The 25672-nt window shown below is 45.8% G+C and overlaps 1 protein-coding gene across 1 annotated transcript; it reads left to right on the forward strand.

Moving 5' to 3' along the window:
• The first annotated feature begins 9406 nt into the window (after positions 1–9406).
• Positions 9407–13605, forward strand: LOC119462212 (keratin-associated protein 19-2-like). The gene is made up of 3 exons (XM_037723560.2): positions 9407–9537; positions 11320–11517; positions 13175–13605. The coding sequence occupies exons 1-3, from the start codon at positions 9501–9503 to the stop codon at positions 13603–13605; spliced, it is 666 nt and encodes a 221-aa protein (XP_037579488.1). The 5' UTR covers positions 9407–9500.
• The last annotated feature ends 12067 nt before the right edge of the window (positions 13606–25672 follow it).

The following is a 25672-nucleotide window of genomic DNA, read 5'->3' on the forward strand; positions in this document are numbered from 1 at the left end:
TGTGAAAGCGGGTAAGTTCCTATTGTACAGAGAACACTTGTGTTTACTCATTGCAGCAGGCACCTGGTTTCTTCATGCTCGCGAATCAACTTGTAAAGTGAGGGAGCATGCAGAGGCCTACTCATACTTGATTATTGCGCTCCATCAGCTTTATGTGCAAGTAAGGTGTTCTATAGTGAGCGTTCAACTGGAGCTGGAGCCTCCACACTGTTTCGGTCAGTTCGTGTACAGAGCTGTAGTAATGTGGAGTGTTGCATATTATTGTGCAGTAATGAATAAGGACACTCGTACAGCCAGTGTTCAAAAAGAGATTAAACAGCTACTCAAGCTTCGGTCAAAGGCCGGTCTGAAATAGACTGTGGGCTCTTGCGTAAGTGAAAACCTCACGCAACGCCAAGGATTGCTCGTAATATTTTGTACATACGCTGTCGAAGTGCTGATGCATAAAAGCAACCCACGGTGTGGAAAATAGCGTGGGCGCTTGATATTCGTCGAACACAATTATCCAAATAATACGTACTCATGATCATCTACCGTAGTTTGATACATTGTTTAAAAAACGCTTATCCTATTGCATCGAAAAATTTACAACTCGAGAGAAGCCTCTGTGCTTTCTCTGCGGCTGTGATTCAAAACTTATGTAAGGGAGGCCACTAAAGCGTAAACTTTGTGTCTTAATGTTAAAGAAGTGCTAGCAGCATTGGAGACTATAGTTGCAATTCCTACCTCCAGTCAAAGTTTTGTTTTTCCAGACTCTACAATCTGCCAAAAATAGTGACATCTGAAAAATCATGAAATAAGGTCGTCAATGTAGGCGTTGCATGTTGTTTCTAGAAAAATAATTCCAACAGAAATGTTTAAGAACATGTAGAACAACTGTAGATCAAATTTATCGATTGCTATGTGCACGGTAATGAAAGAGTTAACAAAGTTAAGTGAGACATGAGACGTATGGGTATATGGGTACCCATGTGCCCATCAGTGCTTGCAAGTCTCGAGTAAGCCCCATGGCTCACCCGCAGCCTCCTTTTCACGCAACGACCACTGGCCCTTGGTTCTGTCAGATGTCTACAACGCACATCACCAGCTATGGGACTTGACTTTGGTGTTATGGTGCTTCGCTACACACGCAATGCTCACTCTCTTCCTCTTTTCCTCTTTTTATTCCCCCTTTCCCTTACCCCATGTGTAGGGTAGCAAACCGGACGTTCGTCTGGTTGACCTCCCTGCCTTTCCTCTCTTCGATTCCTCTCTCTCTCTCATATGCACACATACCGAATAAAGTATATATCTATATATAGTCTATATAGTGTCAATCGGCTAGCGCAAGACAGGGGTAATTGGAGATCGGAGGAAGGGGCCGTCGTCCTGCATGGACATAAATATAGGCTGATAGTGTTGCTGTTATATATATATATATATATATATATATATATATATATATATATATATATATATATAATGCATTTCTCCGCAAAGTTCGGGAATTATTATGTCGAAACTGGTGCCATCCAGAGAATTCGTTCCCAGTGCATCCGCCTTGCGAACTCCACGGCTACAATTTGGCAGTTGCAATATAGTCCATCAGGTCATTAGATAAAAACTTAATTAGTGAATTTTTGTGAATTAGTCGATGATGCATTTCTATTTTTTTGCGCAAATAATGTCCACCTCTTCGAGTAAACCAGCTCATTAACTAGAATTGGGCTATCTGCTACATGGCACCTTAAATAAATTTTGAAAGTGGTCGCTGAAACACCCTGTATATATATATATATATATATATATATATATATATATATATATGTACCCGCCTTGGTTGCTCAGTGGCTATGGTGTTGGGCTGCTGAGCACGAGGTCGCGGGATCGAATCCCGGCCACGGCGGCCGCATTTCGATGGGGGCGAAATGCGAAAACACCCATGTACTTAGATTTAGGTGCACGTTAAAGAACCCCAGGTGGTTTAAATTTCCGGAGTTCCCCACTACGGCGTGCCTCATAATCAGGACTGGTTTTGGCACGTAAAACCCCATAATTTAATTTTAATATATGTACATGTGCCGGCTTTCAGGTCAAATGCCGAAGCTCCCATGCATAGACCTGTTAAAGTGTACCACTCCCATACAAGAACACTAGACGTGCTCAACATGCGCGTTGTCAACGATCCTTGTGCATGTGTAAGTAAACTTTATTTTTGCTCTTGAATAAATATAATGCGCTTTGGATCAATATTGCAAGTGTTCGCAGTTCAACAAAGTTCTAGATTTGTAGATATAATTCTCTGTTAGAGAAGACCAAGGCACTTTGGCTCGTTCATTGCACGTCCCCTAGTAACTTGAAAGGGTTAGCGGAGTGGAGGTATTGGGAGTCACATTCATGCACACTGGTTGGGTATCAAGAACATGGCCTGATCTACGCAATACAGCAGAGCAGTGGCTGGAACTGCGCGCAATAACCCACCTTCTTTGTCAGAAAGGAGCTGTATTATCCGATATAGCCTTTTACGGTACCATTGTCCCCGATTTGAATCACAAAGACAAGCACTCTCCAAAGCATTGCGACTACTGGACGATCAGTCGCTGTCCGTGCAGAAGCTATTCGAATACCGTCACCATTGTTCGTCGGCCCGCAAAGGAACGAAAGAATTTTGTGATGCACGAGGGAGACTGGCCTGTTTGAACGCCTTCTCGGCCTGGCACTGTTCGCCCATTTATCACGTCTTTCCAAGGCTGGCTAAACAGAAATGGCAGCGAGGCGGCTTCTCAGCCTGCCGACTAGCACGATTAGTTTCAGCCTACCTTACCTAGGGTTTATTTGCCGAAATACTGCCCTTTCTCGTTCATCTCAAGACAACGTATCTGAGTAAACGCCTCGAACTGCACTTCCTCTGAACATCGCGCCGTCGCTTCCTAATCAAACAGCTCGTTTACCCGACGCTATACATGCCGTCTACACTTCATTGTGATCTCTTGAGAACTATGCAAAGGCTCAGTAGGGCACCATCGAATCTCCCAATCCGAGAGACAGCAGTGGTTCGGCTCTGCGAAATGCTGGCGACAGGTTGTGATGTAACTCTTTTGCTGCTTCTTGGCCGAATCCGCGCGGCACTTCTCCGCGATTGTTCAGGTATGTACGCCACACCGAACGCCGAATTGCTGTCCCAACCAGACATGTACCAAAGCGCAAAGCTTTCGCGTGTGTTTACTTCAAGCTTCTGGCACGAAAGTGATGAGCAGGTTTCAAATAAAATTCAATTGCACAAACTCTTACACAGGCTTGCATTCGCACGTACAGTCTGTTTCACAGTTAGGGGAAATCTCGGAGCGCATTGCATCGCGATGCGGCGAGCGCGGGAGTCGGGTGCCGGAAGCAGCTCGCGCAGGCGCACACGGTCGAGGCGCGTTATCGTGAACCGCGTCCACTGCTACGGCGGTGCGCGTTGTCCGCATCGTCGGGAAGCGTGTTATGCCACGTACACACTAGCGGAAAAACGCACTGCGGCGCGCCGCCGGCGGCAAGACGCGCGCCGCGAAAGCAGCCGCGGAACGGGTTTTTGTTGCCGCGGCAGGGATCACTCCTGGACCGATTTTTTGCGGTTTGCCACGTGCCGCGGATGAAGGAGACCAATGAGAGCGGCCCGCTTCCGTGACGTGCGCGCGGGAAACTGGTGCCATGCGGACCCGCCCGACCGCTTGTTTCTCGTTTCGCACTATCATCTACACGCGTGAGCTCGCGGATAGTTCGAGAAGGGGAGAGGAGTCTAGTCTGTCACGTGATTGCCGCAGCGGCGCGCCGCCGGTTGGTGTGGCCGCCCTGCCGCTGCTGCGGTTTGCCGCCGGCGGCGCGCCGCGCGCGTTTTGCCGCTAGTGTGTACGTGCCATTACTGTCAAGGGCAGTTCATCGTTACTGCGGGCACTGAGCCGATAATGTTAACTAAACGTTGTGCGACGCCAACCTCTGAGCCTTCATTGGCAAAGATGGGGTTCTACACACTTCTTTTGACAGCACGCTTCCTTTGTTCTTTCGAAAGGCCCAGGTACTGAGTGCGTGCACGCATATTTCTTCACTGCGTGTGCTACCGTAATACGCAGCGACACGAAGGAGACACAAAAGTGTGCGCACAACGTTTAGTTCACATTACCTGCTCAGTGCCCGCAGTAACGATGAACTGCCCTTGACAGTAGCACGCTTCCCGACGATGCGGCCAGCGCGCGGCGCCATAGCAGTCGACGCGGTTCAAAATAACGGAGACGGCGCCTCGACCGTCTGCGCCTGCGCGAGCTGCTTCCGGCAGCCGTCTCCAGCGCTCGCCGCATCGCGATGCAATGCGCTCCGAGATAATGCGTTCTTTTGGAAAACGTTGTGTTAGTGTAGCTCATGGGATAATTTCAATCACATTTTGTTAATTGGAAATATAACATCACAAATATAAAGTGCGGCCTTTGTTTTATCCTCCGCTCAGGGTGGGTAGGCAATCTAGCTCCAGATTACTTTTAAGTTCATCGCCCTCCTTTTAGAATAAGGCTTTCTGAACTTCGTAACGACATGCTTTGCTAGACTACTAGGTCATGATATCTTTTTTTTCTTTCTTTTTTTCTTTGAGCTCTGCTGAGTATGCCGTCTGGCTCGAAAGAAGAGACTGCCATTGCGAAAAAAGTGTCTCAACTACAAATTAGCTTGGAATACTTGCACAAGTGATGTCTGCACAGCCCAGAGCGAGTACTTGTCTACTGCACCTTCCAGATTATCCATGTGCTCAAACACCGGCCTCCGAAACAAGACACGAAATTGCGACAGAATCTCCGCAGCCGTCCAAGCCACTTAGCTTGCCTGATACTCCGAACGAAACTGTTTCTGACAGATACTTGCATTGAACTGCGCTGGTTTGTAGGAGAGTGGGCTAAAGTGTGCGCAGGAAAAACGTGTCCCACGAAAAATGTTTGCTGGAGCCCATGCAGAACTCCCTGAAAAAAGGTTTACACTGAGGCCGTCAATTCCAAGTTATGTTGAAAGTTCCTGTGTACTCGGAATGGTGCAGCATGGCAACCGTCGGCGGAGTGCGAGATGTAGGCTCTTCGTCGTTCACTAACGCTTTCAGTCATGTCGATTAGTTCGCGTCACGAGAGATGATTTGCGCAAAATTGAAATGCTAAGCGTTGTGCGCACCCACAAATATCGTCGAAAGAGAGTTTATACGGCTAAAGTCATTTATCGCAATTAGTATTAACTTATGAGAGCGGAAGCCTGATATTACATCGTGGAAGTCATTTTCTGGATGACGAATTTCGGGAGCGTAATGCTCATCGAGCAGAAACTGATTCGTAATAGCGTTTCCTAATAAATTTTAGCAAAATGGGAGAAACGTAAACTTCAGCATGAAAGAATAGAGTCAGTGCTGCTGCCCATGTTTTGCATGACATTTCTCGAGATAAGAAACGTCTGTGAGAACTAAAGTCTGTCAGATAGTCCACTCGAACGCAAAAACTTCAAGAGTGCCTTGACTGGCTTGTATGACGAGTGTATAGGCCGGCATTCCAGGACTGTCTGCTCCGAATGCGGCCGGTCGTCAAGACGCGCCAGCGCGGTCGCGAGTGACTGCCTATGTGAACTGTATCGGGGACAATGACAAAAAATGTATTCAATAGTTTCGTCGTCGTCGCAGTGGTCACACGAAGCACTATCCTCTCATCCGATGCGGAAAGCAAGTGACTTCGTAAATGCGACGCCAAGCCACAGTCGTCAAAGTGCCGTTGTTTCGGGTCGAGATTGTCCAGGTGGAGGTCGAAGTCGAAGACAGGGGTCCAGTCAATGCAGACGTTTTTGCTACAAACTAGGTGTGTTACACAACTATTGTGCGGCATAGTTTGCAAGCACTCGAAGTTTCGCTGCTGCATCTGTTCTTAACAGCGGAATTGGTTCCTGCACGCCGTCTTCACGAGCAGATCGAGCAGCTTCATCGGTATGTTAGTTGCCCATTACGCCACAGTGGCTAGGGAGCCACTGAAACGTGACGTCGTGTCCTTGCTCGACGAGGCGATGAAGGAGCTCTCGGATTTCTAGGACTAGTTGTTCGTAGGGTCCACAGCATAAGGCAGAAAACAAGCAATGTAGAGCGGCCTTTGAGTCACTGAAAACATTCCATTTATTAGGTTAGGTTTCTGCCTTTCATTTCCCCTTCCCGCAGTGCAGGGTAGCAAACCAGCATCTTTTCGAGTTAACCTCCCTGCCTTTCCCACCCCCTTTCTCTCTCTCGGGATAAGAAACTCAAATTTAAACGGAAAGATTAGCTTGTCGAGTCGACCTTTCTGGGAAACAGAAGGCACAAGATACAAGTGGAATGAGAAAAAACAGTTACAGAACTCCAGCTTAAGCTACTTCCCTTAGAAGTGAAGTAGCAATACTCGTACAACAGCAGCGAAAGTAAATGGAGAGGCTGATATCTGTATAGAATATCAAAATGCATGCCTCTTTGAGACTTGAACGAATTGCAGACAGAAGGACGAAAACTGCGGAAACAATTGCCGTGAATAGAAATGCTATATATATTTGGAGACAAAAGCTTATGAAGGACGATGCAGACAATCTAAGCAGCAAACCACCAAAACAATTGCAGAATATTTACCAACGCATCCACCGGCTCATAAGCGTATATTGGTGCCGCTGATCGAAAACATGTGGTGAGGCCAGTAGACGGCGGCTTCATTAGGCCTTCTTGGGTAACATGTAAACTTGATTTATTTTTAAGTGCCACTCGTACAACACTGTCCTACGTGGACAATACACGTATGGCCATGTCGCCGCGTTCTTTCGGGACGATTGGGACGTGCAGTTATAGGATCACTCTGAAAACGGGAGCAGTGATACTATATGACACAACTGGTGCTACTGCCTCCACTTGTTCGGGCTTCGGAAGCTGAATAGGGATAATTCGTGCCGTAATTTCTCGTTTCGGTATATTTTGATACAGTGCTGATAATTGTTACCTGGAACATGAGATTCTGAGAGTGTGCGTCTTGAAACTAGCACGGAACACAGCGTTTGTGTTAAATGGATATTACTTCATTACCGCCTAGCTGTTGTTCCGCGATGGCGATATTTTCTCTAAAATAATTACAAAACTAGTCAGTGAAATGTTCCAAATGAACAAACTTCGCACTACAATTTGGCTTGCAAGTTGTGTCCACCTCTTCAAGTAATCCACCTGATGAAATTGAACTGTTCATCTCCCACAGCTGATCTGTAAGAAGCCATTTCGCACTAAAACGGATAAGTAGATACGAGGCTGCATTCTATTCATGAAGAGGTGCTTCTCCTATTCGCACGGCACGTTCCCGTGGTGTGTTACTTCAACTTCAAGGACTGCAAAGACTTTAAAGCAATCGTTCATGCACGCACGCAGCTATCCTACACCTCGGCATGGCGCGCGCCTCGCGCCCACACTTGCTGCGCTTGGCCGCCACAGTCTCCGTTTACTGCTCCTGTTGCTGCTAGAGCCATGGCTACGGGTGCGTGATGGTTATCCGACTCTTGAGTGACGCATCGGACATACTTGTAGCTGACTGATAAACACATGACAGAAGCCGTCGGCACGTGCAGTCTATGTGGTGCTGACGTGCTAACGCTGACTCCGACAGTAGTTAAAGCTGACTAGTGCGGTCATAGTCGCCAAGCAAACCCTGCCAGACTGACGCGCTTCTCATGCAACGAGCCATCAGGTAAATCTGAGTTTGGTATCTGACTGGACAGACTTTAGTGTTTCAATGAAGTGGCTGAGAAGAAGCTAGAGAGAGAAAAGAAACGTGCACCTTTGGGTATAAGACAAACTCGAACAGACAGACGAGGCGAGCTACATTGTGGATTTTATTAGCGAAACTTTGTTTTTAAGGAGGTGTGTGTGCAGCTCCTCAGCCCAGCGCGAATGAAAGAGTATCCATTTCTTCCTGCAGATTCATAACGATGGTGAAAAAGAAGTGACCCGTGCAAAAAAAAAAAAAAGAAAACGGTTGGTGCTTTGGAGCATCCTTTTGCATTTAAGAATTGCTACTAACGGCGCCAGCAGAGACATAGTGAAAGAAAAAAAATATTTGTGTGGACCTAATGTCCCGAAACTGCACAATACGCTATGTTAAACGCCATAGTAGATGATTCAAGATTAATTTTCACCGCCCGGGCTTACTTAACATCCGCCCAAAGTCAAGTGCGCGATCATTTGTGGAAATTCCTTTCATCGAAACGCAGTCACCACAGCCGAGCATTGAACCAACAACCTCGTACTGCTCACCAGAATGGCACAGGCAGACAACTATACTGGTGGATAGTAGGAAACTCGCAGCGTACTTCGTCTATTAGGAGGTAGCGGAAGAACGCTTAAAGAGAAACATAACGAACATAGGCATCGGTGGCACGCAGATTTAATAAAACGAATACCAGCTCTTGGAAAAGAACAACTGCTTGACCACACCAGTCTGACAAATTTTAAAACGCCCATTACATCTAACTATGTAACGATTTCAGAATCATCTATAAAATGGACCTTAATATAATGTCGTGAAGTGTACTGTCTTTAATAGCACAACTTGTCCTTAGAAACAGCACTCCACGTTAAGCCTATACTTCTAGACAGCGTTTTTTCTATATAAACGAAAGAAAACCGGCAAAACATAACCATATTCTCTGAAACTTAGCTCTTACAGAGTCTTGTAGGTTTCTCTTTCAGGTCGCGAGGCTGACGCACGCACTTGTGTTAAAAGCTGGGTATTGCCCTTTAAAAAATACCTACAAAATTATAAAAGGACAGAGATTTTGTTCCAGACGTCGTTTGAAACAGCAACGCCTTGGTAACACAAATACGGGTTATATAACCGCAACTATTGTCCCTAAGCGAAGGCTTTGTTGTGAAAATACCTATATAGAAAAAGGTTATGTGAACAAAAGAGAAGATTGCGCTGCCAAAGGGCAACGGCTTTGCGCGTTGCTGAATGAGATCGAGAGCCGTGTGTTTTTTTTTTCTTTAAGAAAATTGACGGATTATCGAAAACAAAGGTGAAACTGAAACACCGTCTGGAAAGTTACCGCCTACAGTGAACTGCAAACACAAGTTTGAAAACCATTCTCGGAATAGTGAGGTCAACGCCGAGAAAGCTGTGAGATAGCTTCATTGTCTCTTTTTTTTGACGTGCTTTTTGTTTTTATGTTGCAAAACAAATGTATTTTGCCTCGAAGAACTTTCAAATCTGCCCCAATAAGGTCCCAGCAACAGCGCCATTCCCGCATTTATCTTTTTTCGTCTTTTTTTTTCTTTTTGTTGGCGCAATTTCACGGGTGCTTAACCTTAAGCCACTTGAAAAGAAACGAAGAACAGTAGTTCAATACAGGGCATCGTACCTATAACGGCGATTTTGTGAAATAAAAGCCCAAACCGAGTGCTGCAATCATGCTATTCGGAGCTCCTGGAGCAGCCTGTTGTTTCGACACACGACCTCACCAGCCCAGTTGGAGACATGAAAACTTTCATCGTTGTCTGCCTTCTGTCGGCAGGTAAGAAAATTCTGCACCGCCTCACCTGCAGCAGCTTTCTTGTATTGGGGAGCTTTCTTGCTTACGTTCGAATGCCTATGCATTTTCCGAAGTGTTGCCTCTAAAAGAGCGCCTTCAATACATTTGGAGATTTGATTTTATCTCGCCCCTAATCATTTTGAGTCTCCAATAATGTTTATATGCCATAAAATGAGCGCGTTAAGGTCAGAGTGCCGGCGCTCTTCGAATCCACGCAAGAACTCGTGCTAAACACCCCGACACATCTGCACTGTGCAATGTGTGTCGAACCGTAACATGAAAATCGAGAATTTGCAGGGACCAGTAAGCTACTTAATTGTCAAAGTAAACATATCCGTATCGTAGAAACAAACATGCCCGTACGGCAAAATTGCCGCCTTTGATTACCAGTTACTCGCCCGGATGCTTAGCCGTGATTTATTCAATAGTATATGCTACTCATTTATAACACCGACACAGACAAAATGAAATGTCGTTGCAGTTGGCCTTTAGCATCGACGTGCCATCCCAGAAATATTGCACAATTTTTGGTTGCATTTAATCAGAAAGTCTACTGAACGTTACAAAGAGGCGATAATAGATGCAAAAGAATTTACACCATTGTTGAAGGGCTGAACCCTATATTTTGTAGAACCGTGAATAATACGGTGAGCTTATTTGTGGGTGACGTTAACCCACAAAGCGTAGTTATCTGGAACCACAGAATGTGCACAGAACAAATGCATCCTACTTCAATGAGGCATTGAAGCGAAGAATTGAGTCATGCTAGTCTACATGGAACGCCCCATTTAAGTGACCTGTCTGCTGGAAATGACCACTTATCGGCGGAGAATTTACAACTGAAGTAAAAAAAAATTGGACTGCTCAGCAAAAATTGAAGCAAACTTTGTTATTACACTAGTGTGACTTATGACTTCCGTGATCTACGCTCACTATGAACGCAAAACATTTCGGATAACGTAAGAAAACGTATATTAAGCCAAAGCAATCCATCGCACGCTTCATACGCTCGGTGCCAGACTGGTGGTTGACAGGAGGTGGCCATACCTACAAAATAAAATCTGTGGCGATTTAGCGGTAAATGCGAGAAAAATACGGTAGCATCAGGCAGCACCTCTCCTTTGAGGTCCAAAATCCATGATTTAAACCACGTTCACCGCATTGCAAAGTGTTATTCAGGAGCTCATTCGACACACGTCTGCCTCTTCGCTCCTCGAAAAGCCAGGCCGTAGGACAAAGTGACGAAAAGGCACTTTGATACCATCAATTCTAACGCATAAAAAAGTAAAAAAAGGGTTACCGGTATCACTTCCCCGTTCATCTCGTTGCGTGGCTAAATGAACCCCGGTGGTAATTATGAGGAGGTAAAACGAAAGCACCTGAAATCTCGCAGCCATGGGCAGGAAGCAAGGTACGTATTCCCAAAACAAGTTATTACGCTAAAACTGTTCCAAAGAGAAGATGGGGATGTCACACACACTTATCAGCGAAGGTTGCCGGCCAATGGCTAACAGCACTTGCGAACGAAAAGCTCTGTGAATTTGGCCCCAGTTTAGAAAAGCATTCAATGGCAGAGCCGTCAACGCAAAGTTGTCGACGGGCAGGGCTTTCTTGCCGTGACTTACATGATGAGAAGAGACCATGTTGGCTAATGCGAATACACTATTTGGCGAATAAGGCTTTTATTAGCTTTTTGTCCCTCCGTTCAGCATAATCGCCATGTAACGTACGTAACACTTAAGCCGCACGGTGTTTTGTACACAGCCACTCTGACGAATGCACGAAGGGATCAACGTATCGCAAGCAGTTTGGGAGCCCTTGGTGGAATCAGCGGTGAGCTGCGGGCTGGGCTCGACCGAGTTGGCCCCCACGGAGCCGACGGTTACACCGCCAGCATTGGAGCAAACCTTGGCGCAAGGTTAGGTGGTCAGGCCGGTTTGGGAGCAGGCAGCGCCGACTACGGTAAGGCATCCTACCGACGAGAAGTCATCACGTGAAGCAGCATGCCTCGCGAGTTTCGCGAAATGTTAGTAGTAGGCATGCAATATGTTATATATGGCGAGGTAGGAACGTTGCATTGTGATATACCTTAATGCATGCAGTATGCTTTGGTAAAACAAGTGTTTGCAGAGGACGGGACAGTATCATCATCATCAGCAGCAGCCTATGTTTATGTCCACTGCAGGACGAAGGCCCCTCCCTGCGATCTCCAATTACCCCTGTCTTGCGCTAGCTGATTCCTACTTGCGCCTGCAAATTTCCTAAGTTCATCACCCCGCCTAGCTTTCTGGCGTCCTCGACTGCGCTTCCCTTCTCCCATTCCCATTCTATACCATTTATATATAGATGGACAGGACAGTATAGATGCAACCAATTAGTAAGATTATGGTTGATAACACTAGAGTGTTACTCACAAGGAGGGTTCTAGGGTATGTGACCCCGTAAATCAGTCACCGAATTACTCAAATAAATACTTCATTAATTCCCAATATTTTCGTAACAACGCACTTGCGAAGGTTGTATATTGTTCCCTTGCATGATAAGAAACATCATACGAGCTGAACTTTTCAAGTTGAGTCAAGTAATTTTCATTTAAAATTTCAAATATCGGGGTAAAAATGAGAAATAATGAACGAGAGTATTTCGACAGAGAGGTCGATTAGCGGTTCTTTTATGCCTGTATTTTTTAATTATTGCACTCGATCATTTTGTGTATGTTTTTTATTACGAAGTATTGTGCCTATAATGTTTGCGTCGTTGTTGTTCATAAGTTGTCATACTAACCTTACGAAAGAAAATAGGGCTGATTGTGTAACGAAGTAAGTAGCGATAACAATTTCTGCAGTAAATGTATTTCCAAGTTTGTGTCCAATTGAGGTTTCCAAATATTTTCGTCGACGAGTGCCAACTGACGTTCGCTTATTATTATTGGCAGCTGTTTAGTAAGTACTGCAAATATTATCAAATACTTAGCGGCAGTAAATTTCGAGATAATACTTTATTTGCAATTCTCCTCTATCTCAAAAGCGGCAATAGCTTGCCCTACTGAATGTCTTTTATCCACTCTTACAAACTCTCAAGGATATACCCCATAAATAAATAGTAAACATTCACATTTTCATTGATCTCCTTTAAATGTACCAAACAGCAAGTGCACAGACAAGAATAATATTAAGCACTTAAGTTGTGCAGAAATTCTGATTTAGTGTATTACACCACGAGTACGAATGTTTTTTTTTTTCGCACTAGAGCCACAAGTGCCGTAAGAGGAAATCGACACCTTTAGCCCTCACTCCTAAAAATCAAGGTTGCTATAGGGAAAGATTCCATTAAATGTGGCCATAACTTCTGTTACCTCGATTTACGATATTCCCGTATGTTTTGTCACACATGGTTTCCACAGTAGGGGCAATATGCACAGTAAGTATATGCGGCTCTTCAATAAGAAAATTATGAGGGTTATGGTCCTTAGCTTTTAATGGAGAACGAGTGTTACAATCTGCACTCGGAACTTTTTTCACTTTACATTCTGGTGAAAGTACGGCTTATAAGTATCCAGCTTGTCGGTTTCTTTTTGTTCTTGTTTTTTTAATGAAGAAAACAAAACAAAATTGCACAGGCAACGGCTTCTACATTGGAGCAGGAGGCGCAGCTTATCCGGGAATGTACGGATCTTCATGGGGCGGCGCTTACGGCTCTTCCCCATACGGTGGATATGCCCATTACGGAGCGCCCTATGGCGGTGGATACCACGGCGTCAACCCTCATGGCCACTACGGTGGGCACGGTGGGTACGGTCCGTACGGTGGGTACGGTCCATACGGCGGGCACGGTCCATACGGCGGGCACGGTCCATACGGCGGGCACGGTCCATACGGCCACTACGCTCCGCACGGAGGCTATGCCACTTATGGATATCCTGGGGGCAATGGCGCCTCTCGCGGCTGGGGTACCCGCTCGTTTGCCACAGCACCAGGAGCCACTGCACCAAGGTCGTTTGGTGCCTCTGCAGCCGGACCGACTAGTGCATCTAGCAGTGTATCCGGGTGAGAGGTTTTATTTAGTTCATTTAGTTGTATTCAGCTCTCATTTTAGTTCTGCAGGGCAGCCTCGCCAAATGGGCTGCTTAGATTGCAATAGCCTCTTAGAAAATAGTGATTAGCCAAGGGAACAAGTCGAAATAAAATTATGTATTTTCCTACACTTTCTTTGAGAAGAAAAAATACGAGTCGATCTTCAAGAACCTCGTTGCTTCGGTTGCGTATCAGACGATCAGAGCATTTCAGGTCAAAAGGGCGAAAGAAATTGCTACAGAAAGGCTAATAAATACCCTAAGTCCTCCATGGTATGATGTTTCCCCGATGAGCACATCAGCTTATTCTACAGATGTAAAATATAAACTGGCCATTTGTGGCAAATGTCCATCCCTTCCACACGTCACATGGGGCTTACACAATTGAGGTACGCCCATTAGTACAAGAGGCAGTTGTAACGGAAAGTATCGCCCCATAAATATCAGGATCACGATCGGAGATCCAGGAAAAGGGAGCGTTGCAAAACGTCGAAATGGTGAGCCTGTACAGGCTTAATCAAAGAGATAGGGACCAACCTGGAAGTTACACAATCTGCGAACAGTCTTCCTTTCTCCGTGTTAGGATAAAGGCAATGGATACCTATTAGCTGACTTTCAGGACCGACCGTGAGGCGCTACGAAGAGAGCGAAGCAACCCTAACAGATGTAGCACATACAAACACCTTAACAAAGGACATCTAATGCAGACTGGAGTATGTGCGGTCAGAAATGGAAACGACGGAGGTATAGCAGGTGGTTCCAGACCACGTTGCAGGTCTTCGGAACGATCGATTCCAAGTAGCTCTTAGCGGTGCAGTTCGACACGCGTTCTCTTCAGTGATGGTCATTGTGCATGTATGCATGTCAGCGGGCAGTTACAAGAGTTTATTGCCAGCATAATTGAAGCAACTAGTTTCAATAAATGTGCAGTTACGGGGTGGGGTATACGGTGTCAAGAGATTAAAAAGCTTTAAGATGGCGTGTTTCTTTTTTTTGTAACATTTTTTTCTCGGGCATTGTTCGGAATGGGCACGCTCACAAATTGTAATCATGCGGCTGTCCTTACGTTTATTATTATTATTTTTAACTGCAGTGCTGCACCCGCTGGTTCAACGTAAAGCACAACCACCAAGCTGACGGAAAGGCGGCAAAATGTAGGTCATCTGCGTTTGCTTACACCTGATTGAACTTTACATGTACGAAAAAGAACGTAAATATCAATACACGAACAAGCGTAGATATTATGCTGGATAATATTATATATTATTGCCTTTGTGTCACTGCAGCAGGCAGTCATTTTTTGCAATCAGTGCCCTGCTCGACCAAAATATTACTGATGCTTGCATTTATTTCCTTTCGTTGCTTTCTCTTTCATTTTGAAATGGTTAATCACATAATAAAGAAGCGGCAATACTAACTGTTTGTTACTGACCATTGCTCAATGTTCGTATTTTTCAGTGTTTTTTTTTTCAGTTTACCTTAAGGCAGAAAAAATCCGAACGAGAAGACTATGGACAAATCACGCCGAAGGTTCACTGGAATTATTTACTGGCACAGATTTGCAGTATGGCATATCTGGTTGAGGGTATTTTCTGAAAGCTAATCTCGATGAATTCTTATTAGGAAGCAAATAAATGAAGTAATACACACGTTTCACTTTGTTTGCGTACGGCTATTTTAAAATTATATGCGCGGCGTGGGTGTTCCAGCTGCCTTAGCTCTAAGTTCCAGTAAGTTTCCTAAAAGCGTTCTGCAAGGAGTTTAGGATGATCTTAACCGGAATACTCGGCCCTTATAGCAACGTTTGGGGATGAATATCCCAATAGTGGTGCTAGATTTAGGTTTATTCGAAGCAGACACGACTTCAATGCTGCTGTGATTCAATTTCGCAGTAGAAACATTTGACGTAGAGTGAATAATTGAGAAGTGAACTAGTGAATCTTTTCAATTAGCCACGTGTACATTGCAATTCCTCATGCATACATTACCTGCTTGTTCAGGCTATCCATCTCACCAGGCCGAATTCTGCAATATGCTACATGCGATATCTTTTAAAAAAAGATCTATTTATCTGCTGTGCATTCTGTGCTAAATAATTCTTTCAAACATTTCAATGAATGAGACAGTAGATGCATTAAAATAAAATAACACTTTGACTACACCTGCATCGTGCATCAGACGCAATGCGGCCTATATATACTTTACTAGTCCATGACTATCAGCGAACAGATGCGCATTTTCTTCCTTGGCCGGCAGAATTCGATTTTCTTTTTAGAGTGTAGCCCTTAAGCGCCCGTTCCTACGGCGAGCGTCGGCGGCGCCGTAACCGAGCGAACGAGCACAGCCAAAGATTAAAGAGCGAACGCGGAGCGGGAGGTAAAAAACAGGAGCCGCGAACGGTGGAGACCAGCGAGAGAAACCACTCCAATGATAAACCAATCAAAGAAACCACTCCTTTTACTGGAGCGAAAAACAGACAGAGAGAGAAGTTATAAGGGAAAGGCAGGTAGGTTAACTATATGCTGAGCCTCTAGGAACACACAGAGAACTCGGAACACAGAAGAAACTTGTGTGTGTCGGGTTCTCTGTGTGCGATCTGTTTATCACGCTGTTAAAGAGAAGGCATTGTAAAGCGCATTAATTTGCCCAGCAACAATTCCTCTTTACTGAAAGAAACCTACGCTTGTCCCTCATTACGACGCATGTGTGGGATCCGCTGAATATTTTTATTTTCTTCTAAATATACTCAAAAGCCCCGGTGGAAATGAGCCCAGCCAAAAAATGTGGCAGTTGCTCCCGAACGGCAAAGCACTGATCGTGATAGGAAGTTCTCGCGTTGCCTTTCAACTCCTCGGACGGTGTCCCAACTATACGCGAGTGAAAAGCATGAAGGTTTGTTTGAACAGATTTCATTTTACCGCATTATTTCATCAAGCGGCCATTTATGTTTTGCTCTGCCTCAGACAGCGCTTCCTTTATGTTGAATCGGCCGCATCTGGCTGGCATTGATAAAATTGAGGAGGCGCTGCGTGAGACATGGACGCCATCTGGCAATACATCGGGAAACATGAGCTTGTGCAGAGGGTTTCCTTCCTCCATGGCAGAGGGCGCTCGTCGGCGCGCAGTCGGGGAACGTCGTTCATCGGCGCGCATAGCATGGCATTTTCAGCGCAGCTTAAGAAACTAGGGTCTTTAGAGTTACGTATCTATGTATTTTCTATTAAAGGAACACACCTCCTAATACTTACCTAGTGATGTCGCGCCTCAGATATGCGTAATATTTACTTTGTGATCGATAACGTTCACAAGTATGAACAGCCGTACCAGTTTAAGTAGTGTGGGCGGTAAGCAAGTGGTCCAACTTTGGCCGGGTGGCTGAATCGGGAAATGTTTGTGGAATCAAGTACGCGAAGCGACGGCTGCCGCACAGATGTAACACTGCCCTTACAGCTACGAGGCTTCTAACAACGCTAGCGTGATGAGGTGCGCTGTTCATGGGCGTCGGAGGCGTCGCGCTTCGATGGTGAACGAGACCGACGGTTAACCGTCGGTGTTAGTCAGGACCCAGTGAAATACCAGATAGCGTTCGCTGGATGGTTACTATCGGTTGCTCAGACCAGTTCATACACACGGCACTAGTTTGCTTATAGGAATGAAACGCGGTGACCTGTGTGTCTAAACGAAAGCCCTTGAAATGACACTGGAAGTCTGTCAGCACAAGAAACTGAGCTCCCGTCAAGTGCATACGCCTGATCTCACGTGTCACATGTCACACAATATGCTACATGTGTAGCATTCATATATCCGAGTTTCTTAGTTATTTCTGTAAAAGACATACGTGATTTACAAGAAAACAACATCTGGTAACTTCAATAGGTAATTGTCGCGTAGATTACTGAAACATATTCGCTAATTTCTCAAGATAAAGTAGAGCCTTAAACTGGGTCATGCGACAAGGCATAAGAGCATAGTTGCACGAGCCCACGATAGATCAATATCCCATTAATATTGTGGCATCCGTGGCTGGCCGTTTTGACGTATTGTATACTCTGTCTCACAAGTTGTTCGCTGCACTGTGGAAGTTACGCAAATTCTTAGCCAATAGGAAGGCCGAATGCCCCTCGACATGTGCTCATCCGCGCCGCGTCGTCAGCTCAGCCTCTGATCGCCATCCTGTTATATGCTCCATAGTTGGTGGATTGATGACAAAAATGTTTTGACTCCGTAGCTACAAGCTGCGTTTACATGCATGCGAAAGCAGGGCTTTCGCTTTACATGTACGCTTTCCCTGCTGTTGCCTGGCAGCCTCCTTATCAAGTAATAGGACGAACGCCCTCATAAATGTTCACCTGCGGCACAGCGTCTGCTCGGCGTCTGTAGTTGGCGTTTGCTCGCTACCGTCTAGAGCGGGGTAGTAAATTATGCAGTGAACAATTAGGCCTTTATAGCGTTCCGCGTCGTCAATGCATCACCAGTGCAAATGCTGTGGCGCCATCTGATAACTAGAAATCGAACCAGTTTTAAAGGTCAGCGCCGTGTCCGTAGTCCTAGCCGCGTGAAAACAAACAGCCGATCTCAATAATTACGACAAAACATGCCTAACGATTTGACCTCAGCTTGAGATGAGACTTAGCGATGACGGATTTTGCCGCTTGTTTCTTGATGACACAGCGGAGAGCCAGTAACAAGCGCGAATTCGGATCGAAGTAGGTGGTCAGCACTGTATGGGCGCTGCCAATGGTGCTATATGTGGTTGCTATAGGCGATCACGGTTAGGGTGACTATTACGGTTACCAGTAGTAACTGCCATAGTAATTCTCGGTAAGCGACGGGCATGCGCAAAGGCCATAACACGTCCCATATCGCTGTACCGTATCGTGTAGTGAGCAAAAATAAAACTCTAGTGTAGTCAATAATCAGCCAGTTACACCCGGAAATATATACCGCTGCTCAAGGACATTGCTTGTGTACGCCTCGTACCTTCCACACTGCTGCAAACAGCTTGTGAGATGACCCGGAAATATATACCGCTGCTCAAGGACATTGCTTGTGTACGCCTCGTACCTTCCACACTGCTGCAAACAGCTTGTGAGATGAAGACCGCTCTGGCGAGCAGCGTTGTCCTCGACTGGGGAGAGAGAGATTGTGGCTGTGAAGAGGAAGAGGCGCCACTTTCTGCACAAGAGAGCGCGCGCCTTGCGTTCGGCTGGTTCTTTTCGATCACATGCGCTCCAAACGCTGTCGTCGGAGCAGTCGCTGAGATTGAGAGCGTCTAACGCAACTTCATCACAACACAGCCTGGGCGGTTTGGCGACGGTCCACCGTAACCTAGGCAACCTAGGCCCGTGCATGCCGGCGTCTCAGCGGCGCGGCGCGTCCGCCGGTTTAGCTTTGGATAGGCGACATATCGGACGTTCGAAGTATAGTCAGGTGGTCTCGCATCTGCCATTTCCTCCTCCGAGAGTGAGTCCCAAGTTCGGCTTGTGTGCTTGTACTTTGCCGGATCTTCCCGACTCTGCTTAGGGATGGAGGCGACCAGTCGAAAATACCATTAGTGTTCATGGTTTTGCAAGTTACGGTCACCTGTGATGTTATTCTTGTTAGTACGTCCATAAGCTTCCCTTTGTACTGCTCTTAGACTCGAAGTGCCGTGGCATGTGCTTACAGCTGCATTGGTGCAGCCCACTTATGTCCACCTTTACTACCGCCAGAAGAAATGAACAGCAAACTGAGACTCGAATGGAATTTTATGAAACAGCCTGCAACCTGCCGCGTACCTTCGAGAAATGCGAGGAGGGTGAAAAATTTCAATAGAAGTCGCCTATAGAAATTATTTCTGCATTATCCCTTCTTTCGCTCCCACTTACCCCTCCCCGTTGGCGCTGAGCCGTGCTCCCTCAAGGGCTGCAGAAGATAGCGCCAACCTTTCCCTTTCCCTCAAGAACCACTTATCTGCATTGACTGAAAGTCAATGCATGAAGAATACAAACAGTTTGTGACGTTTCACTTCGTGAACGCGGGTTACGCGCAAGCGTATGGCCGCCGCGAACATGCACAACGAGCACCGCGGCGTCGAAGCACAAACGCTGAGGGCGGGAACGCGACCATTCTCTTCTTCACCTCCAGGTGCCTTCCTCCTCCATCGCTCCCTTCCCTCGCGGCGACAAACATAATCTCGCCGATATGAAAGACGGGGCTTGCGCGTAAAGCTTGCGCGTAAAAGAAATGCGCACACAGAACAAGGTGTCAATGGAAAGAAATCCAGTCTTAGAAACTGTTCGTGAGCTGGGCTGGGCGAGCAAATGGGCCATGCTACCAACGCGCCAAATACTAGCGAGATGGTACGTAGTGTCAATCGATCAGCGCCACAACTATTGCGACAGCGAGTAGACACGTGAAGCCCTCTACGAGTTCGTAGCAATGAAATGTGTCGGGCACCTGGTTGAGCGAACGTTCGGAGTCCCAAAAATCCACAGAAACTCAAAAATAGAGACAGTTTTGCAGAGTTAATCATTTTGCTTAGTCTATTAAATTGGGCGGCACCGCTGGCATGCAAAAATGCGCCTTCAACCGCAAAGAGCGGCGTTCCCGGCCCATCGTAGTATAAGTATGTTTGAGTGGCTTTGTGCTCCACACCTTATTCTTGAAAATGCGTGACATTACCCTCAATTTTTCGAACGTACACTATTTGAAAATAGCGAGTCAATGAACTTTTATTATATGTTTTGGAAACAGAGCGTGTTTCTCATGTAAGGATACAGTTTTTTGTTACAATTTGACTTGTTACTCGGAAATGCTGTATACTCGTTTTTGTTATAATATCAATACTATCAATAGTATGAATAGTTTTTTTTAATATTTGTGATAGTATCAATAAAACTTCCCCTCGTTTGTCCAATGAAAAAAGTGTCTCTGCAAAGCTCCTGTTGTTTATTTCAAACGTTCGTGCTTGGTTCTTGCTCCGTACAGCTGTCTTGATTAGGCCCTTGGGGCCTTTCACTCTAGATGCAATAGGTTTTTCACTATACAGTACTTTAAAGGAGTCACACAGACATGAAGTGAGCATTTAAATGTATATTTTGATGAGACACATTTATTGTCTCATTCCAGCTACTTTGCGGTACGTAGGTATGTAGGCTGCTGTCTCGCTTCGTTTCGGGTCCCTTCAATAATAAAAAAAAATGTATGACCGATGGTGGACTCAAACCTCTGTCTTCCAGCCCAGCAGATCAATGCTTCCTAGCCATTAGGCCACGATCGCTCGCATACTTCTCACGTGCCAAAGCCAACTATTTCATAGTTATTTGAGACGTTTGGCACTAGCGTGACGTGCCAGTTTTGCGCGCTCTTCCCTTGCGGCAGCTTGCACATTGAGACGCCGTGTTAGACAGCACAGGATTTGGGATCGGCCCACATTCACGAGTCCTTTCATCATGGTAGCTAAAGCTACGTAGCGCTGCGCAGAAGCTAACGTTAAAGGTCCGAAAACATTTTTAAATAAACGCAAGTACCCAAAATTGTTAAGCCGTAGCGATATTTGCGCCGAATCGGCATCAAAAATTAAATTGTGGGGTTTTACGTGCCAAAACCACGATCTGATTGTGAGGCACGCCGTAGTCGGGGCCTCCGGAAAAATTTGGAGCTCCTGGGGTTGCTTAACGTGCACCTAAATCTAAGTACACGGTGTTTTCGCATTTCGCCCCCATCGAAGTGCGGCCGCCAGTGGCCGGGATTCGATCCCGCGACCTCGTGTTTAGCAGCTTAACACCTTAACCTCTAAACAACCACGGCGGGTCGAATCGGCATCAAATCTGTGTTGTTCAGGGCCCGCAATATGGCTGCTAGTCTGGATCACATGTGAGTGGCTCCACGAGCCTCGCTTACTTTCATATTGCCAGTAGCAATACTGGATTAATTGCGGTCGCAGCTACCGAGCTGTACGTTCTATCGAGACGTATTGTATTTGCTGCTAACAAGCGGGATACCATGAAGGAGTAGAACGAGGTGAGTAGACCGCGTTTTACTTAACTTCATTGTGTGTGGACATAGGCTAAATGATTGCAGGGTGCTTCACTTGGAATACATTTTAAATGTTACTTGATGTTATGCGTTTCGAAACTCAATACATAGAGAAATTCCTTCTCGCGGTCGGCACCGAGCAGCAATCTTCTATTACTTCATAAAGACGTCAAGTGTGCATGCCATGGAAGGCCAAGCTCAAGCTTTTTCCCCATTGCAGTTGCAAATGCTTAACTCTTTCCTTACGATGGGAAAAATAGGTGGTTTTTTGTATGTTACGGCAGATGTTTTGTTTTCTGAAGGAACTACTGCACTCAATATTTAATGTAATCCATAAACACAAAGCAATATGAATACACTTTTCACGCATAAAAATTTTATTCACGAGATGTATAACTGTTATAAAAAAGATATAAATGGTTAAAATCAAGATTGTGCGATAAAATTTAACAAAGATTGTAAAGACACGGTTGTATCTACTACGAAAAAAATGTTACGAAAATTATGAGATATACAAAATGTATTGCCGTCTATTAGGCACTATCTCCGAAAAACCAAAATTTTAATTGAACAGGTATTCCGCTACAAAAATTTAACTGCAAGCACTACAGTGGGACGTGCCGGGCTGCGGCCGCCGATGTTCCGGGCTGGTTTGCATCGTCTTCGCTTTCAGAAACAAATTCTGACGAAAAGTCAGCGTCCTCTGACTCGATGATATTCGATGTATCGATAAGATCAGCGGTAGACGCAGCGGAATCGCGATATTTGCGATCTCCCGAAGCGCGCACGCCGTTTCCGGAGCCTGATAATTTTGCGTTCTGCTTTGACGATCGCGTAACTTCGGAGCACGTTTAAAAAGCACCGCTTCGCGGGGAAAAAGCCAACTGCTTATAAAACAAAACTATAGTTTCTCCTCTTTCACGTCCAATGGCGCAGTGCGTCCATGAGCTGCGCGGAAGGTCTCGAACGCGGCGTTTCAAACCATCGATAGAGGGCTAACCATGCCCAATGGACGCGGTACGTAAAAAGTTAATGCCCCGAGGCTCGTGAATCTGAAGTCGTTCAATACTAATCGATTGAAAATTGCAAAGCTGCGACGATACCTACGGTTAATACAGTCATGGTTTTGGCACAATACTATTAAAAAGTGAAAGAGAGGCCTTAAACTTTGCGCTCTAAATCTGACATGCGCCCTTCATAAATACCGCAGCACAGATTGAACTGTGCCCAGTAAGCATTGTAACCAGAGATCCACTTATCCCTGAGTTTTTTTTTTGCGATGAACATCACACAGGTAACATAATCATAACCAGTTAACTCGTTTAAATCCATGACATTTGTCAGCGCTACGTCTAACAAGTGACAACCTCGGGCGCTCGTGTTTGTCCCATTGTCGCCTTGCTGTTGACTGACAAATCGTGCATCTGCGCTTGAAACAGCTAGTCAGGTACTCTGCTTAATAAATTATGCCAAGATGGGAAAGCCACTCACCCAATCCGTCACGATGCACGAGGCTGTGGCCACAACAGGCGGACCATCCCACGTGGTATGGGCTCACTGGCCGAGCCGCGTCGACGAGATCTGTGTCATAGCCATAAAATTCTTAAAGGTCTACAAAGCTGCACGCTCCTCTTGCCACTCCCCATTCATGTATATCGAAGAAAACATCTCCGAGTAGTAGAATCAGCCGTCACCACGAAAAGCCCGTAAAGAAGAAAGCGCCATCACAGCAAAGAGCAACAGCGCGCAGCAGATACCGACTGAACGCGATTCTTTTGCATCACAGTGCCCTTCCTCCGCCCTCCCCTTTTCTAGCTATAGTTTGTACTTAATACATTAGCATTATGAATGTCAAAGTGGAAAAAAAAGTGCACTTGTGTGAAGTGCGAGAAGCCGGTCACGCGGTTGAGGCAGAGAAGGGATCGGATAGCTTAGAAGAGCACGTATGCGTACATGTACTGTCTAGCGCGATTTGAAGGTTATCGCTATGGTTATCGCGCGAGCGTCGGCCATGAACAGCGCCACGGCCCAGAATCCTCTTTCGGGAGAGAGAGGCCAGCTTCCCTCACTCTTTTTGCACTCACTCACTCTTTCTTCAGAGAACAGGCCGTGATGGTATTGCGCGCAACGTATTCATGGGTATTATCAGGAATTGGACGCTTCTGTTATCGACCGCGAAGAGGCAACAAAGTTTACGCTTGATCGCAACGAATGGAAAGCTTAAAAGAGAGAGAAAGGGTGGCGAGCTCGTCGTAGGGGTGATTGTTGTAGCATGGAACAGCCAACGAGGGAGAGAAGAATGCGAAAACTTGATTATTAATCTTCCTAAACAGGCCACTAGGCCGGTCGATGCTGGCGCGATAACCTTCAAATTGCGCTAGACTGTATATATATATACATATAGAGGGTCTCCCACGTAACCTAGACCAAACTTTAAAAATATGCAAATGCCACGTAGCTGAAAAGTACCAATGCAATGTTATTCGCCGTCGCTTCGAGATACTCAGATTATTATTTTTTTGATTCCGCCTAATTTAATAATTAGTCTTAACTAATTATCCAACTTTTCAAATATTATAGTTAGATGAAAAGCGTCAGCGAGAAAGTTGTAGAGCAACACGGGAGGATCCCGGTACAGCTTTCTGTTGCTCTATATGGGCTACATACATGTGTTTTTCTCCGGGCGTGAGAGAAGCCCGCGAATACACGCAAAGTGCCTCGAGCGGCCAGCCGCGCGGCAATTTTGCGTGTCGGATGATGTTCCATATCGGCGCCTTGCAGATGTAACTCCAGCCCCGACAAGGGCGCCTATAGCGGTAGCACGAGCATCTTTTGATGGAAACAGCAGCAGCAGCGTGGTTATACGGAGTGCGGATGAGCTATTTGCTTTGCTCTGTTCTGGAAAATGTACATTTTAACTGATAACGCAGGCTCTCCACGCTAAGTGCGATGGGCCGGCAACCAAATCGCAAGACCTACTGTGCTGTGAGGCCCAAAAGTGTTTAAAGCAATGGTATATAGTTATATAGTGCAACTGACGGTAGTGTGCTCCGGACCACCGTCAGTTACACTTCGCTCCTCGAAGAGACAGGACGTGTGCCGGTTGACCTCATGAGCACTTAGCAGAGTTGGGAACGCGGTTTCAATCATGGATCCAGAAACACAAAGAGGTCGGACGTAACCCTAATGCACGTGGCTTGCTTGTACCGCTAAATCACCACTGAATATTTCAGACATGAGCCGTTTATGTTCGGCTCAACGTGACCGGCATTAGGGCCGGTCAACTCTTGCGCGGCATTATATAGCCGCGTATATCGTTATATTGCTTCTAAAATTAATAAGTACCTGTTGCGCGGAGGATGTCATCCAGGACTTGAGTGAGAGTGCGGCTTATGATATTCTTGAATAAAGCAATTCGTCATAGACCGCAGTTTTCGTAAATAGTTGAATAACTCTGCTGTGCTTTTAGAGGCAGACGACTTTATTACTGGATATAGTTGCGCGGACATTCCGCACAGACGTTTTGAGAACTATATGAATGAGAATTTCTGACATTTCACGCGTACCGCTGGGGCCCTAAAGCGCATGATTAGGTTTTCTGCTATTCGCTGGTAAGGTAGAGCAAATATTATACGTACTTGGTTTCGTTAGTGTTAGCATCAGCTGGTTCATAGATAGCCAGGAGGACAGAAAATATAAGTGATTGTTTGTAAAATTTTTAACTGGAAGTATCGAAGGTTCAATGCGTACTTCGGTAGGTTAACTGAGGTAATAACAGAATGTCATATCATACGATCAACGACATCATCGAGAATGGAGAAAATGAGGGTGTGACGGCCTATGAGCGAGGTGATGAAAAAGTACCTTTGGCAGCTTGGCCTTCTCGCGGTTACGTCGTACGGCACGGAGTAATCAGTCCGGGAGCAGTCAACCTCATGACCATGCCTACTCGTCACACACGTATTGCATAAAAGCCTAGTTTGCTGCGAGACACATTCAGAAATTACCCGATTGTGGATACTTGTG

This window comes from Dermacentor silvarum, chromosome 8 (genome assembly GCF_013339745.2).
Source record: "Dermacentor silvarum isolate Dsil-2018 chromosome 8, BIME_Dsil_1.4, whole genome shotgun sequence".
Lineage (NCBI taxonomy): Eukaryota > Metazoa > Arthropoda > Arachnida > Ixodida > Ixodidae > Dermacentor > Dermacentor silvarum.